The sequence below is a fragment of the Orycteropus afer genome, unplaced genomic scaffold (genome assembly GCF_000298275.1).
Source record: "Orycteropus afer afer isolate SDZICR_OR568_19922 unplaced genomic scaffold, OryAfe1.0 scaffold00355, whole genome shotgun sequence".
NCBI lineage: Eukaryota > Metazoa > Chordata > Mammalia > Tubulidentata > Orycteropodidae > Orycteropus > Orycteropus afer.
In genome coordinates, this window is record NW_006921942.1 from 1047299 (window position 1) to 1063114 (window position 15816).

At 39.9% G+C, this 15816-nt stretch overlaps 1 protein-coding gene across 1 annotated transcript in view; it reads left to right on the forward strand.

Annotated features, from left to right (window-relative positions):
* Positions 1-15816, forward strand: part of SMAP2 (small ArfGAP2) — a 54579-nt gene that overhangs the window by 24710 nt on the left and 14053 nt on the right. The window contains exons 2-4 of the mRNA XM_007952697.2: positions 12109-12242; positions 13648-13733; positions 15205-15283. Coding sequence (XP_007950888.1) covers positions 12109-12242; positions 13648-13733; positions 15205-15283 — 299 coding nt within the window. The remainder of the gene's footprint in view (positions 1-12108; positions 12243-13647; positions 13734-15204; positions 15284-15816) is intronic.

Sequence of the window (15816 nt, forward strand, 5' to 3'; positions counted from 1 at the left end):
CTTTATGGAGAGAGGGGGTGAGGCAAGATTTTCATAAAAAGGTGTTTTGCAAATAGAGTAATCCATGGAAAGCTATTTATGAGAAACTGTAGGTCGATCAGGAAAGTGTAAGTAGTTTAGTTTTCCTTAATTGGCCAAAACTTAGAATCTCCAAAATAGGGATTCAGCAAGGAAAATCTATAAGTAAACGTGATCATTTGACCAGATGGACCCAATTCTGTTCTGCTTCTGTTTCCCACTTTGGGTTGCTTTTTCTGGATTATTGATGCTTTCTTCATAATATTGCTTCTGCTCTAAAACTCTGGCTCATATGTGGACACAAATGACTTCCTTTGATTCATTTTTCATTTTTTCCTTTCACCCCATTGAGACCATTTAGAACTTTGAATACAAAGGGGGAACAACAAAAAAAAAGAATTTATCACAAAATATAAGAAACTAAAATATGTTTACCCGTTCCAGGTTTGGGTGGTGATCTGCCTTGCTGGTTCCAGTCCCTGTTCCCTCTCACAATCCTGAGGCCTCTACGCCTTAGCTTTTCAGCACCAGTGTAGCTCCTCGTCATCTTGCTTTGTTTTCTCACATCAGGCCCTTCTCCATATGAATGGTGCCATCTAATGACCTAGGAACTATGGAACTTTACCCACAGAGAAGACCAACGTTCTTGAGTTTTTTTTCCCATGAGACATAATCTGGCTTTGATAGAAGGAAGTAGTTCTTTCCAATTCTTTCTCTAGGTCTTTGGCCATCTTTCTGTAGCAGTCATGCTTCTGGTATATATTGCTGATCTTTTCATATATTTTGGGAAGTTTTTTCTTTATTTTTAGCAGCAAATTCTCTCCTTGATTAACTTTTGCAAGTTTCACAACATATTCTTGATGCCGTTCAGTTAATTTTTAAAGTTGCAGGGAAGCTTTTGAGTCTCATTTTCAAGCTGTTAATTTTCAAACTGCAAGGAGGCATACTCCATTTGAAGATTTTTTATATGACCTGCAAATTCTTCTTTCACTTGATTTTCTTCACATAATGTAAAAATTTTTTCCTCGTTTTTCTCCTTCAAGCCTTCTTAAGGGAGCATCTAAGTGAACAGCATCAGTGAATTTCTTCATTCATGTCTGATAGTCTAGGTGGTCTCTATTTTCCAATTCATTTTTTTTTTTCGGTCTAAATCCCACTTAATACCATCCTTGTAATCTAAGGAAAGCAAGCAGATTTATTATCCTAAGCACAATTGTAGTCATAGATATTTAGCTGTCCCTTTTTGTCATTTATAACATTTCATTTGTGTGTTGGAGTTTTCAAGCATTTTTTTCCTCTTGCTTCAGTTCCCACACTCTTTGTCTCCATCCTGCAGCTTTTTTTTTTTTTATTATTATTTTATTTTGATTTGGGTGAAGATTTACAGATTAAATTCACTTTTCATACAGCAGTTCACATATACTTTGTCTCATGTCATTGACCAAAATTTACAATGCAATAGCTCCCCTCCCACTTTCTCCCCATAGTTACCTCTTCCCAGTGTCCATCCCTCCATACTCTTCTGCGCCCTGAGCTGTCTCCCTGTCTGCAGCTTTTTTTTCAAAGCAGTTTTAGATTTTCTGAGGATGAGTGTTTCAAGCATCCCATTCCACTATTTCTCTTTAAAGTTGTTCTACATTCTTCTGAGATGCCTTTAAAGGTGTTCTGGGCATCTCTGTCACTTGGGATTGGAGACATGTTGATACATTTTTTAGTGACCTTATCAGTCCTTGAAGGCAAGCCATTATCACTCTGTGAAATACAAGTTTAGGGACTCACATGTCTATTCTTTTTTGAGAAGATCTACTGTGTCCTCATGTGAAGAGGTGGGGCTGTTCAGATTTTCATTGTTTCCATAGTCAGTGTTTGTAACATTAGAGCACTGGCCTCCACTGGAGGGAACTCAAAGTCTTCATCATCATGTGTACTCATCTTCTTACTGACTTTACAATATTATTTAACCAGGGCAGAAAATCTTTTGGCTAGCTCCTTTTTTCCATTTAAAATATTAGCTCTTTACTATAAAAACAATCATAACATATACCAGAGTCTCCCAGGGAAACCTCAAGAGACTTGGGCCTTTTCTCAAGCTTTCATATAGCACCACTAGACTGCTATAGGTACACCAGGACCGGATGGAAAGACATTTTTGTCGCAGTCAGGAAGTTCTGCATGGCCCCAAAGGGCATAGCAGCTCTGCCTGTCATTGTCAGTTATCCTGTGGGTCACAACTGACTGCACAGAACCTTGTGGAGTGTTCTACCTCTCACCCAAACAAGTGCCTGGTAATAAGGTTCTCAGTGAGGCTGAGGGAGACCCACTGGGTTCTATAACACAGTACTTTCTAACTTTGCTCTGCTCACTGCACAAATAGATAGTGATATTATTTGTGTAGTGCATTTGAGGAAGAGGAAAGGGCTGACTGCAGCCAGAAACCAGCCACTTTAGGCCCCATTTGGCCTTACAGGAAACTGGGGGAGATCTAGGCCCCATTTGACGTTACAGGAAACCAGGGGAGATGTAGGCCCCATTTAACCTTACAGGAAACTGGGGGAAATCAAAGCAGTCCCATACCATAACTCTTTCTCTGTGCACAAGTGTGCCAGGATGCAATGGTATCACACTCTGCACTAGAGGGCTCATGTGCCTACATCCCTGAGTGAGGTTCGTTCTCCTGACTTAAAGTCTCCTTCTGTAGATGGATATCTGATCCTTCCGACCAAGGTTACAGGACTACAGCTCCCCTGAAGGCTCCCTTTTCCTTTATGTTGGTCAATGCAAGCAGGCGGGGCAGAGACACGGAGGGCTTCACCAGCGGTATTAACTAAGAGACCTGGATTTCAATGAGAATAATTCAGGAGAAATCACTTGGAACTGGCAGCGTCTTAACATTTCATGGGTTTTCAGCGAAGCTAGTTTGTTCCCTTTCAACCCCGGCATTTTCGGATGGGGGAGACTCTCCTCTAGTAGTGACACCTTCCTTCATGTGGCCCTACCATTCAGCACAAGGCTCCCAGGGTTACCTGAGGATGGTCTCTAATTCACCAAGTTATCTTCACAAGTATGGTTGCATCTGAGGAGGGAGTGAGCCTTTTTTTGACTGTATTTGGCACCTTTTATTTCTTTAAACAACATCTCACTCTCCTCGTAACTCTCCGGCAGATTCTGATCCACAGCCTTCTTGTACACCCCTGGGACTCTGCTGTGCATGACTCATCCCCGGTACCTTTACTTGAGAGGTACCTGTGCCAGAGAGGCAGGTCTAGAGGTGGCCAGGTTTGGGGCTGCAGGTCCCCATTTAGATGTGGATAATAGAGGCTCTATGGAGAATAGAGGCTCTGGCCAAGTTTAGTGATGAGGAGGTGGCCAGATGCCTGAAGAAGTGAAAATTGGTTTTGTATTTATAATTCATTTATTTATTTAAAAAAGAAATGGCCACAAAATTTAAAAGTTTATAACCTGTTTCTGCAAGTACAGAATTGTGAAGGGTGAAAATAAGGAAAGACTGGAGAGCATTGGGACTCTTGAAGTTGCAAGTGACAGACATACAAATGAAAGTAACTTAAGCCAAAACAGGGATTTAAAGTAAGAATATTGAGGTAGCCAACAGAATGGCAGATCTGCAGGACTCATGGCAGCCCTTGGAAGATTGGTCAGATCAGGGATTCACCATGCCCAGGAGACCCTCTGTTCCTTTCTGGGTATCTGTGGATAGGTACAGCTCACCCTCTCAAGTTTCATGTGGCAGGAACATAATAGCTGGCATATGTACACACAATTTTAAGGGGAAATGATGTCATTAGTGGCATATAGAAGTGAGAAGAGTAATAAGAATTGATTCCAGAAAGGCCCAGATCATGGACGAATTTAAGCCACTTAGAAGTTTGGAGTTTAGTTTACAGTGAGGGACCAGTTACATGACTTTGAATGGGTCATAACATCATCATCACATTTCCTTTGTAGAAAGTCCTTTTCAGAACCTATAACAAGTCTAGACTAGGACCTAGCCTTTTCCTTCTTGAAGCCTGTTGGGGAGTAGAGGTAGATAATAATGGTGCAGGTTGTTTGATTTGATAGTTCTTTCTTACCAAAAAATATCACCTACATACACACTAAACCAAAAACCAAACCAAACTCACTGCCACTGAGTCTGTTCTAACTCATAGCTACCCTCCCTGGGTTTCTCTTTACAGAAGCAGATTGCCCCCATCTTCCTTCCAGAGAGTAGCTGGTGGGTTTGAACCACCAACCTTCTTGTTAGCAGTCAAATGCTTTAGACACTGTGCTACCAGACAGAAAGGAAGAGTTACACCCTAACCTACAATAAATCCCTACCTGCTAATAGTAAACCTGGGAAATAAGATTGGTGTTGAGGTAAAATTTACTGAAAGTTAATTGCCCTTCCTTCAGTCTTTTCAGAGTAGCTTAATGAATTTTAGAGGGAGAGTTACTATCTTTTAGAAATGGATTAGATTGTAAAGATAATGTAACCACTTAAGGAAATTGACTGTCAAAGAAATGAATTGACTTGCCTAAAATCACCTGAGGAGCTCCGGTAGTGTAGTGCCTGAGGCACTTGGCTGCTAACCAGAAGGCTGGAGGGTCCAACCCACCAGCCACTCCTTGAAGGAGGGTTCAGCAGTCTACTCCCGTAGTGATACTGCCTTGGAAACCCACAGAGGGGTTGCTATGAGTTGGGTCCGACTCAACGGCACATAACAACAACAACACAACAACAAAATCACCTGGCTAATAAGTGGCAGAGCACAGATGATCTCTGTCTTCTACTCTATGGTAACAGGGGCCAGGCAGATGACATGAGATATGTTAAAGCATGCTACTGGACTAGTTCAAGGCAAGTATTGGTTTTGCTAAATTTTAAAGGAAATGAGTAGCCAGTGTATAGAGGAGGGAGCTGAGGAAAGCTGTTGCACCCAACTATGGACATGTACCCTGTCTTGGCCCCTGGCTCTTTGGCTATTTATAGCTTTGGACTTCTGTTCTTTTCTGTAGACTCTTTTTCAGTTATATTTAGTTTTGTGGTCCTCCCTTGCCCAGGGCTGAGCAAAATTAAGGCAGATCCATTGTTAGTGTAAGCACTGCTAACAACTAGAGAAAGATGAAAAATATCTCCTTCCTTTCTTCCACTAAACTCCAGTCAACTTCCCTGTTGATTTCTGAGTGTCACAAGCTTAACATCTTTAAAGAAAAGCCATGGTAAGTTAACTGCTGAGATGGATTTAGATATTGATCAATTCATCCTCTTATCCATGAATACTCAGTATGGGTTCTACTTTACTAACCTCCTTTTTCTGGTTAACTGCTCGGAGGATGATGTTGCTTTGCTACATCTGTGCTGATGTGGTAGCAATCTGCTACATCTGTTATATTCAGAGCTTCAAACCAGTTTGAACTAGTTCAGTCATGGCCAGTGAAGCAAAACCGGAACAAACCCAAATTTTTAAAATTTCGTTGCTTGGGAACACTAACTGGAATGGGAAAAATGACAGGTTGAAGCCCTAGAATAGGCAACTCGGAAGAGGCATAGTGAGCCCTTTCAGGAGCCTGATGCCAGGACTGTAGAGAGTGACACACATTCAAAGCAAGGGCAGTCAGCCACCATCTTTGAGCTGGTCAAAGAAGTTTAGTTGCTGGGCAACATGCACACTGCCCTTGTTTTCTAAGAGGGAGATAAGTTTCTATCAGGACTTCAACCGTAATTTTTCTCATTCCAGTTAACCTTCCAGTTCACCCATGTTTAAAAAATTCAGGTCCATTCAGGAATGAACCAAACTAAACCAGTTTGAAGCCCTGATTGTATCACTGATCTCCTGGATGAAATTGAACCAACTGATTTAGATTTTGGAAGAGTATATTAGTAGTTGCTCTCTTTGGTTAGAATCTCTAAGCCTCCATCTTTAACTTGCATACTTGGATATATTACATAAATATGGGAGGAGTATAGAATCAGCACCAGGAAGTAGAAGTGATAACAAGGCAGATTAATGAGACTTAGTATCAGGAAGACATCTCCGCAATCAGTGCCATCTAAAGGCAGAACAGCTACCTCTTGAAATGTGTCATAGCTGACTTAGCACTGGAGGTGTTCAAGGAGGGTCCATATGCTCACGCATAGAAGGGGCTCCTTCATTCAGTGGGAGGTTGGACTCAATGACTTCTTAGGTTCTTTCTAACTCTGATTTTCTAATTTTAAATTATTTAGCATAGTATTTACTTTTATGCTCAAATCAATCTCAGAAATGTTTAAATTTGCCTTGTCTCAAATATTTAAAAAGCTTGGTTTCTGCTGTTTTTTCAAATATATGACTGTGGACAGTGCATCTTTAATGACACATGGAAACAACATTCTTGCAGGATGTACCAGATGGAAGTGAACTTCTCTTACAGAGCTCTCTAAGAGCAGGGGTTGATTGAGTAAGCCCTTAGTTTGGTCTCATAGTTCCTTAAAATGTTTGTGCTTTCAGAAGTTCAAAGTATTGTTTATTGTTATTTTGGAATAGGGAACTGGGTGCGTTCTCTTTTGGATAGACAAAAAGAGACTGGTAAACATACCTGTCAGCAGCTCTACTTAATTTCTCCAAGATGGCACTGTTTCTTCTGTGTATTCCTCTTTGTAATGAATCAGAGAATAAAGGGGAATAATGAGTGGAACTGAGGTAACAAATTAGAATGATTTCTAACAGACAAACAAATACTGCTTTTTTTCTGACTTTGACTCCTAAATTACAAGTCTGGGTTACTCAGGATCTTAAGTCACGTCAGAGAGAAGCAGCTTCTACTTTAAAATCAGAGTTTGTTGATTTAGGTTCTTCCTTATGGGACTGTCTCATTTTGAACCAGTTTTCAGTGCCAATCACAGGCTCCATGAACTAAATGTGAATCCTTTTGTTTGGTTCATCATCTTCATAAATTGTTCATCCTATTTTGAATCTTCAGTACCATTGAATGGTAAGCAGGAAAAACCTAGAAATTGCCTACTATCATTTTATAGAGCTGTAGTAGTAGAAGGGACCTTTGAACTCATGCACCCACCCACTCTGAGTGGATGATCATGTGAGTAATCGTCCGGAGAGCTGATTATGCAGCCACTGCTTGAACACTTGCATGTACTAGGATTTTACTATTTCCAGATATATTGCAGTTGTTTTCAGATAACCTCAATTGTTAGAAAATTCTTCCCTGGAGTGTGCTAAGATCACCTTCTTATTGGTGCTAATTCTGCCTTTGGAGCCTCACCAAAGTAACCTGATCCCTTTTCTCTGATAGCTTAGCCTGTAAAGTATTTGAAAACTCCCTTCATTTTGTAAAACAAGATTCTTTTATGTTGCTTTTTGATGAATTCTTTTAACAAATATTTATTTTGTAACTGTCTTCTACTTGTTAGCATTATGCTGCGTGTTTGAAATAAATGATGAAGGGGCATGATCTACTTAGGATGAGAGAGACCTGTAAGCAACTGATTATAATACGATAATCACTTAAGATCACTCTTTCGTCAGTTTGTTGTACTGTGTTGGCTTGTGTGTTGCTGTGATGCTGAAAGCAACACCACTGTTATTTCAAATACAAGCAGGTCCCCCATGGTGGACAGGCTTCAGTGGAGCTGCCAGACTAGGACAGATTAGTAAGGAGGACCTGGTGATCTACTTCTGAAAAAATGGCCAGTGAAAGCAGCGGGGCACTGTCTGATAGAATGTCAGAGGATGGGTCCCTGGGTTGAAAGGCACTCCACATAAGACCGTGGAAGAGCTGCCTCCTCAAAGGAGGATCGACCTTAATGATGTGGAGAAGTAAAGCTTTCAGGACCTTCATTTGCTGATGTGGCTTGACTCAAAATGAGAAGCAACAGCTGCAAACATCCATTCATCAGAACATGGAATTTGAAACATGAATCAAAGAAAATTGGAAGGTGTCACAATGAAATGAAATGATTGAAGAACAACAGCTAGGCATTAGTGAGCTGAAAAGACTGTTATTGGCCATATTGAATTGAACAAACATATGGTCTGGTGTGACAGAAGTGACAAACTGAAGAGGAATGTCATTGCATTCATCATCAAAAAGAATATTTCAAGGTTTATCCTGAAATTCAGTGCTGTCAATGATAGGAGAATATCTACATGCCTACAGGGGAGCCTAGTTAATGTGACTATTATTCAAATTTATGCACCAACTACTAACGCCAAAGATGAAGAAACTGAAGATTTTTACCAACTTCTACAGTCTGAAGTTGATCATACGTGCACTCAAGATACAATGATAATTACTGGTGATTGGAATGCAAAGGTTAAAAATGAAGAAGAATCACTAGTTGGAAAATATGGCCTTGGTGATAGAAACAACTCTGGAGATAGTATGATAGAGTTTTGTAAGACCAATGATTTATCCGAGTTTTTTTCAACAACATAAATATTGGTTATACACTTGGATCTCACTGGATAGAAGAATACACAGGAATCTAATTGACAACATCTGTGGGAAAGAAATGATGAAGAAATTAGTCCACTTTTAGAAAAAGTCAAGGAGAGGTTCACAAACAAGAAGAAACTTTCTTTGTTGGTTACTAGGGATGGGCGCTCTGGTAGCATAGTGCCTAAGGCACGTGACTGCTAACCAGAAGGCTGGCGGTTCAAACCCCCCAGCCACTCCTCGGAAGGAAGATTGGGCAATCTACTTCTGTAGTGATACTGCCTTGGAAACCCAAGGAGGGGTCGCTATGAGTCGGGGCCGACTCGATGGCACATAACAACAAGAACAACAACAAGGGATGGGAGCAGAGAGAAAATTGCTAGCTAGGTAAGAGACACCTATTGACTTGAATGAAGGAAAAAATAGTGTACTAAAGCCGTGACCAGTACAGTGTCACTAAGGAAAAGGAAGACATGGAGAAATGACAAGAGGTATAGACAACAAAAGTAAATACCATTATATACACAATACTGTATTATCAGTAATAACAAACATTGATCTACAAGTGGATTCATAGTTAGACAGGCAAGTTGATCAGGTATGGGTAGGCAAATGGGAATATACCCATGACCATGTATGGGCAGATGGTATTTCTGTATACGTATTTGTATGTGCTATAAAAATGGGAGTTCTGGTGGCATAGCGTCTAAGGCATTTGACTGCTAACCAGAAGGCTGGCTGTTCAAACCCACCAGTCACTCCTTGGAAGGAAGACTTTGAAACTGGATCCAGGACAAATTTCTTCTTTGTTGTATTCAGCTAATTTTGATTCTGTTGTTTTAGGACCAAAACTTAATATTCCTGTCTAAAAGAATCATCCTGTCTTGCTTAGAGTCTTTGTATACATATATGTGTGAAGGAGTTAACTGGTCCTTAGTGGAGGAGATAAATGGGAAATAATTTCTGGAACTCTCATTCTATGCCATGTTCTTATATGTAGCTGTCATTTATTATTGTCCCTTTGTGTTCTTAGGCACTGTGTGAGGTGGATATAATGGTACACATTTTATGGGTGAGGAAACTAAGGCTTGGGAAGTTTAAGTAGCTCTCTAAAGGTCACACAGCTACTGATGGAGTTGCAACTCAAACCTAAGTCTTTTCTGGCTCTAAAGCCTGTACTTTTAATAACTATACCATTTTCCCACCTCTCCAGCCATGTAAGTAACTTTGGCCCCTTGTATTTTTCTCTTCTCCAATTTTAGAATTTTCTTATGGAACATGCAGTTGTGATTAAGAAACCCAGTGGCTCGAAACTGAAGGGTACTGAGTGCCTGAGATAATGCTGTTTCTCTTTCACTGGGAAAAGGCTGGAGGAGGGGTGGCAGACGTGGCAGCAGAGGAGGATCTCCTCTGGCCTTTGCATGAAAATGTTGTTGCCTGTCTTTCTGTACCAAGACCTTGTCAGTGGCCCAGATCACCCAGTCCTGGTCTTAAATTCCTCAGAGGCAAAATCCATTGCTGTTGAGTCAATTCCAACTCATAGTGACCTTATAGGACACAGAGAACTGCCCCAAACTGACAGCCACATCTACCTGGTGGGTTTGCACTGCCAATTTTTTGTTCAGCAGCTGAGCACTTTACTGCTCTCCACCAGAACAAAAGGACCACCTTACATACTTTGGTACAGGATCCACAGAAATTCCTTTTGTGACAGTGGTTTAGTTGATTGGGGAATGGCTTCTCTGGATTTAGGGCCAAGAACCAAACAGGATAACTAACATTCCATAGCTGACTTATAATTAGTGTTTTGGCTTCTGACTTTGTTAGCAAACAAATACATTTTGACGATTTTATCATGAGTTCTACACTCCAGAATCTAGAGCAAAAGAAAAATGGTAAAGAAATAGGAAAGATAACTCTCAGTCCCGTTTTCAGTTCAATATAATGTAGAGTTCATCAGAATTCCTTTATGAAAACTTTAGCCTAATAATGTACAGCCTCTAACAGCTCTCATTCACATCTGTTTGTTTCATTTTGTATTTACATGAACTCCCCACCCTCTGAAGCAAGTGTGTGAGTCGCATGTGAGTTTATTAGCTATATGACAGAACTACTGTGCAAGTCTCTCTCGACAGATTTGGAGCTACTGATGATCTTTTTAAAAGATAAAGCTGAACCTATCAAGATAGTAGCATTAAGTATTGGGATAAAATTTCAGGCAGAGAACACCACCTGGTGGTTATAAGGAGGATTTAAGCATTCTGTATTTGTAGTATTTGACACAGAATGAGTGATATCTTTGTAAAAAAAAAAAAAAAAGACATTTTCTATTATAATAATCATAAACTCACATTTCTGAGGATAATTTCCTGCCATATAACTCTAGTATTCCTTTAAAACTGCTCTCAAAACCTCAAGCTAAGCAAATAATTGTGTCCTGCAAAAGTGAAGTCTCATTGCTCTTTGTTGTTCCAAACGCAGGTCCTGTTTATCTCTACAGAAAACCAGTGCATGTCTTTTTCACCTCTTTATTGCAACCTCTACCTGTGACATCATGTTTATATGGCATATTTCTGTCTAGTGGAATGCTAGGGAAGGAAATATTTCTGGTTTTCAGTAAGTCTTTGTTAGGTGTCATATGAAAGTCACTTTTTCCATTATAAGAATTATGAAGAAGGGTTTGATAGTATTCCAGAATGATTAGTAGGATGAGCAAAGTTGACAGGGGATGGGAGATTTTATAACAGTTTAATGTTTGTTTGTTTGTTTTTTCAAATACTCATCTGAGTTTGTTTATTTACAGTGGGCATCTTTTAATTTGGCCATCTTAAATCCAGATAATTCTAGATAATTGTGTAGTTGGGTAAAGTAGGGACATCAGCCCAAGGAGAAGGATCCTATTAAGTCTAGATGCATATTTTATGGGCCTGAGGGGAAGGGAGGATAAACAAAGTTTAAATTTCAGGTAGAGCCTTGGGCTGGCGTGGCATGGCTGTATCTTTTTCCCTAGTAGGAAAACTGAATCCAGGCCACCACCACTGAGAAGCTTTTTAGGGGAGGGGTGTTCATGGTGCCAGGCAAAGTAGATTGTGACATCACTTTGCAACGCTCTCCTGGGATTTTTCCTTATACGAGTAGTGACATCTTATAGCATTTGGGTTTCAGTACTTATATTCTCATTGTAAAAACTGCTCCATGTACTAAAGCCAACATATTGTATAATCCCACTTATATATGAAATGTTCCGAATACGCAAATCTAGAGAGACAAAATTTGTGGTTACCAGGAGCTGGGAGGTTGGGAGGAAATGAAGAGTGCCTGCTAATGGATATAGTCTCTTTTTTCAGAGTGATGAAAGTGTTCTGGAATTAGGAGTGGTGTTGGTTGCATACCGTATAAATAAAATAAAAGCCACGAATTGTACACTTAAAAAATTAAAAATAAGCAAAAAAAAAAAAAAAACCACTTGTAGAGGAATGAACTAAAACCAATAAAAGGGAGAGTGGTAAAAATTCTGCCTCTTCTGTTCTAGCAGAAGTGTCTGATCATTTTCTGCTGCCTTGGTGCTTCCTGCTGTGCGGGGTTAGCAGGTGGTAGTACAGCTTGGGCTGAAAGATTGCTATAATGTGTACTTTCTTGCCCTGTTCCTGACCTTCACAGGACCCCGATGGGCCTCCTGGAACATTGGCGTCTTCATCTGCATTCGATGTGCTGGAATCCACAGGAATCTGGGGGTACACATATCCAGGGTAAAATCAGTTAACCTCGACCAGTGGACTCAAGAACAGATTCAGGTACTTGCGCAGCCCAAGAGGCAACTGCTCCCATATTTCCATGTGAAAGTAGTTCAAGATGAATTTTAGTCCAGCTGGGGACAAAAGTGAAGATAAAGGAATGTTTAGTTGTTAAATATTTAAATTAATAAATACTAAATTATCATACCTTAATAGAGAACTTTTAAGTCTTTCTTCTTTAAGATGGGAGTTGTAATACCTCTATTTTATCTCCTTCATAGTACAGCATATAATCTAGTACCCACTGGGTCTGTGAAAGTATTAAAGAGAGTCTTTGGATGATTTTCCAAGGCTTGTAGCATTTACAAATTTAACATTTTTAGTTTTGGATGTTCACCACCACCACCACCACCCCTCAAAAAAAAAAAAAAACCCATGCAAATCATAAGCTTTTAAAAACATATTAAAATTCACATATGAATCTTACTTGCTGTTAGGTTGATAGGCTAGTAGTGACTCACTTAAGGTAATGAGTGAGTTCAACAGGCCTTAGATCCGCATCTTGTAGCTTCATTGTTCTCTGTTCTATTCCTGCAGTGAAACTTTTTTAAGTGATTTTAAAAAAATAATAATTCTTTTTTTGGGAGGAAAGGAGGCCCCCAAAGAAAGCCAATTACTATGTTGGTTATTCTTTTTGTAGAATCAGAAAAGATCTAAAAGAGTGAGTTATAATTTGTCATTATATTTAACTCTGTCTTATAAGAGAAATCATATTCCATGGGGCTATTTGAGAATTTGAAGATTTAAAAAGATCTTGAGATTTTTTTTCCCCAATAAATGTTAAGGGCCCTACTGTATGCTAACCTGAAGTTTGGAGGTTTGAATGAACCCACTGAGCACCTCTGCAGAAGGAAGGCCTGGTGCACTGCTTCCATGAAGATTATAGCCAAGAAAACCCTCCGGGGCAGTTCTACGCTGTAATATGTTAGGGTCGTCAGGAGTCAGAATCGACTCCATGGCAACGTGGCATTTAAAAGTTTTTTTTTCCCCTAGTTAAGTAACATACATTTATTGGTAATAAATCCAAGTAGATTAGTTAATAATATAAACTCAGAATTATAATAATGATTATTGCCTGCCAATTAGATAGTTTGATTGGTAGCTATGTGTCTTGATTTCCAAATAAGGACTTTTATTGAATCAAATGATCTTGGTAGGCAAATCTTTCAATATAAAGAATCCATGGAGAGAAAGAAAAAAAAGATAGCCGTGGAGGCAAATGGTTGGGATCTCCTAGTAAAATAGAGAGAATCTTGGATTGGAGATCAAAATACACAGGTTTGTATCTTGGTCCTGCCACTCTTTAGATTGGTTCTTTATCTGTAAAATGATGGGATTCGCTGAGAATTTTTTCACCTCTTTCCTAATCTGATATTCCATATTTCCACATTCTCTTTGTCTGCAGTGCATGCAAGAGATGGGGAATGGAAAAGCAAACCGACTTTATGAAGCCTATCTTCCTGAGACCTTTCGCCGACCTCAGATAGACCCGTATCTTTTCTGGAGCAATCTAGAAGCTGAGTGTCGTTTTGGTGTTTTGGGAGAGTCATACAAGACTTAAGGCCTGTGATCTGAATGGACCATTTCTATGTGGTTTCATCAGAGCTCTTGTGTTTTTACCTCCCCTATAACCTAGACACACAAAAAGCACATGTGTGACAAGTGTCATGTTGTATCTCATGGGAAGACTCATTTAGGAATGAAGACTGCAGTGGTTTCACTAGGAATTCTTCTATAAAGTGACATCTCCAATAGTTTTTGGATCTCTGAAACTATTGTTTGATGAAAAGAATAGCTTAATGTGTTCTGTTGAGCCCTAGCAATCAGCGAAACTGTTCATTTTTATTGCCTATTTGTGTCCTATGTGAAAGTATTAAAAAGATCTTGAGATTTTTTTCCCTGATAAATGTTAAGGGCCCTACTGTATGCTAACCTAAAGTTTGGAGGTCTGAATGAACCCACTGAGCACCTCTGCAGAAGGGAGGCCTGGTGAACTGCTTCTGTGAAGCAGAAGAGTTCTTGTTGGAAGTTGTTGACTAGTTTATCAATAACTTTCTTCCCTTACCCCTCAAAAAGAGATGGCACCCAGCAAACAAAACCAACCCCCTGAGGCAGTGTTTCTCAAAATGTGATTTGTAGATCATCCTGTCAGAGTTCTCTTTTGGGGGAGTGCAGATAGAACTTGTTAAAATGCAGATTTGAGTGCCCTGCAGAAGACTCACAGATCAGAATCTGGCAGTGGGGCTCAAGAGTTTATATGTTCTTGAGGGCCATTTGAATGCCTATAAACTAGGAAGGAAGGTTGGGCAATCTACTTCCGTAGTGATACTGCCTCGGAAACCCAAGGAAGGGTCGCTATGAGTTGAGTCCGACTTGAAGGCACATAACAACAACAACAACAAGGTGCCTATAAAAGGAGCTCTGGTGGTGTAGTGCTTAAGGAATTTGGCTGCTAACCAAAGGTCACTGGTTCGAACCCACCAGCCACCAGCCACTCCACAGAAGAAAGATAAGGTGATCTGCTTCTGTAAAGATTTACAGCCTTGGAAAGTCAGAGTTCACTCGATGGCAGTTGAGTATGGTTTTGGTTTTTCACATGTCTATGTTTGAGGCCTTTTGACCTAAAGGCTTTAAAATAGATTATTATTGACTATTTTAGTTGTATTCTAGAATAGCCACAGCCACCTCTAATATCAATATGAAGGTTAATTCCTTTGCTGCCTTCATCATTCTGATCATGGGATAAATAAAGAAAATATTAGGAAATAATGATTCCCTGCAGTAACTGCGAAGGAGGCATTCCAGGGATTTGGTCAGGAAGCTGCCCATGAAGAAACATGAGCCCTATGGGGAAATGAAGCAAGAAGGAGGGAGAACAAAGCTCCGGGGGATGCAAATTGACCTTTTTTGTTTATATTGTTGGCAAGACTTGTTTGATTCATCCTTAATAAGCTTTTTGCAGAGCTGTCGAGGGATTTATCCGAGATAAATATGAGAAGAAGAAATACATGGACCGAAGTCTGGACATCAATGCCTTTAGGGTTGGTTGTAAATCTTTCTAATTTTGTTCATAATAAGTAGTTTGCTTATAAATCAAGCTAGGAGAAAAAGTTGAAGAACAGCTACCAAAATATTACAAGGCCATTTATAAATTGCAAAAGTGGAAAGAGCCAGTTATGAATCAAAACTATGAGATACCATGGAACAAAGTTTGCCTCAGGGATAGGCAGAGCAAACCATTAGTGAATTCTTTATTTTGGTCTCTACTTAGATGATGTTAGTAATTCCCAGTTCCAGATTGTTTCTTGAAATTGACATGTGGGGTATACTAGAATGATACAGAATTTTATATATATGTATCAGTCACTCCTCAAAAGGAAGATTAGGCAATCTACTTCCGTAGTGATACTGCCTTGGAAACCCAAGGAGGGGTTGCTGTGAGTCGGATCTGACTCGATGCAGTGGGTAGATAGACAGATAGATACAGGAACTCTGGTGGTGTAGTGCCTAGGGTGTTTGACTGCTAACCAGAAGGCTGGCAGTTCAAACCCACCAGCCACTCCTTGGAAGGAAG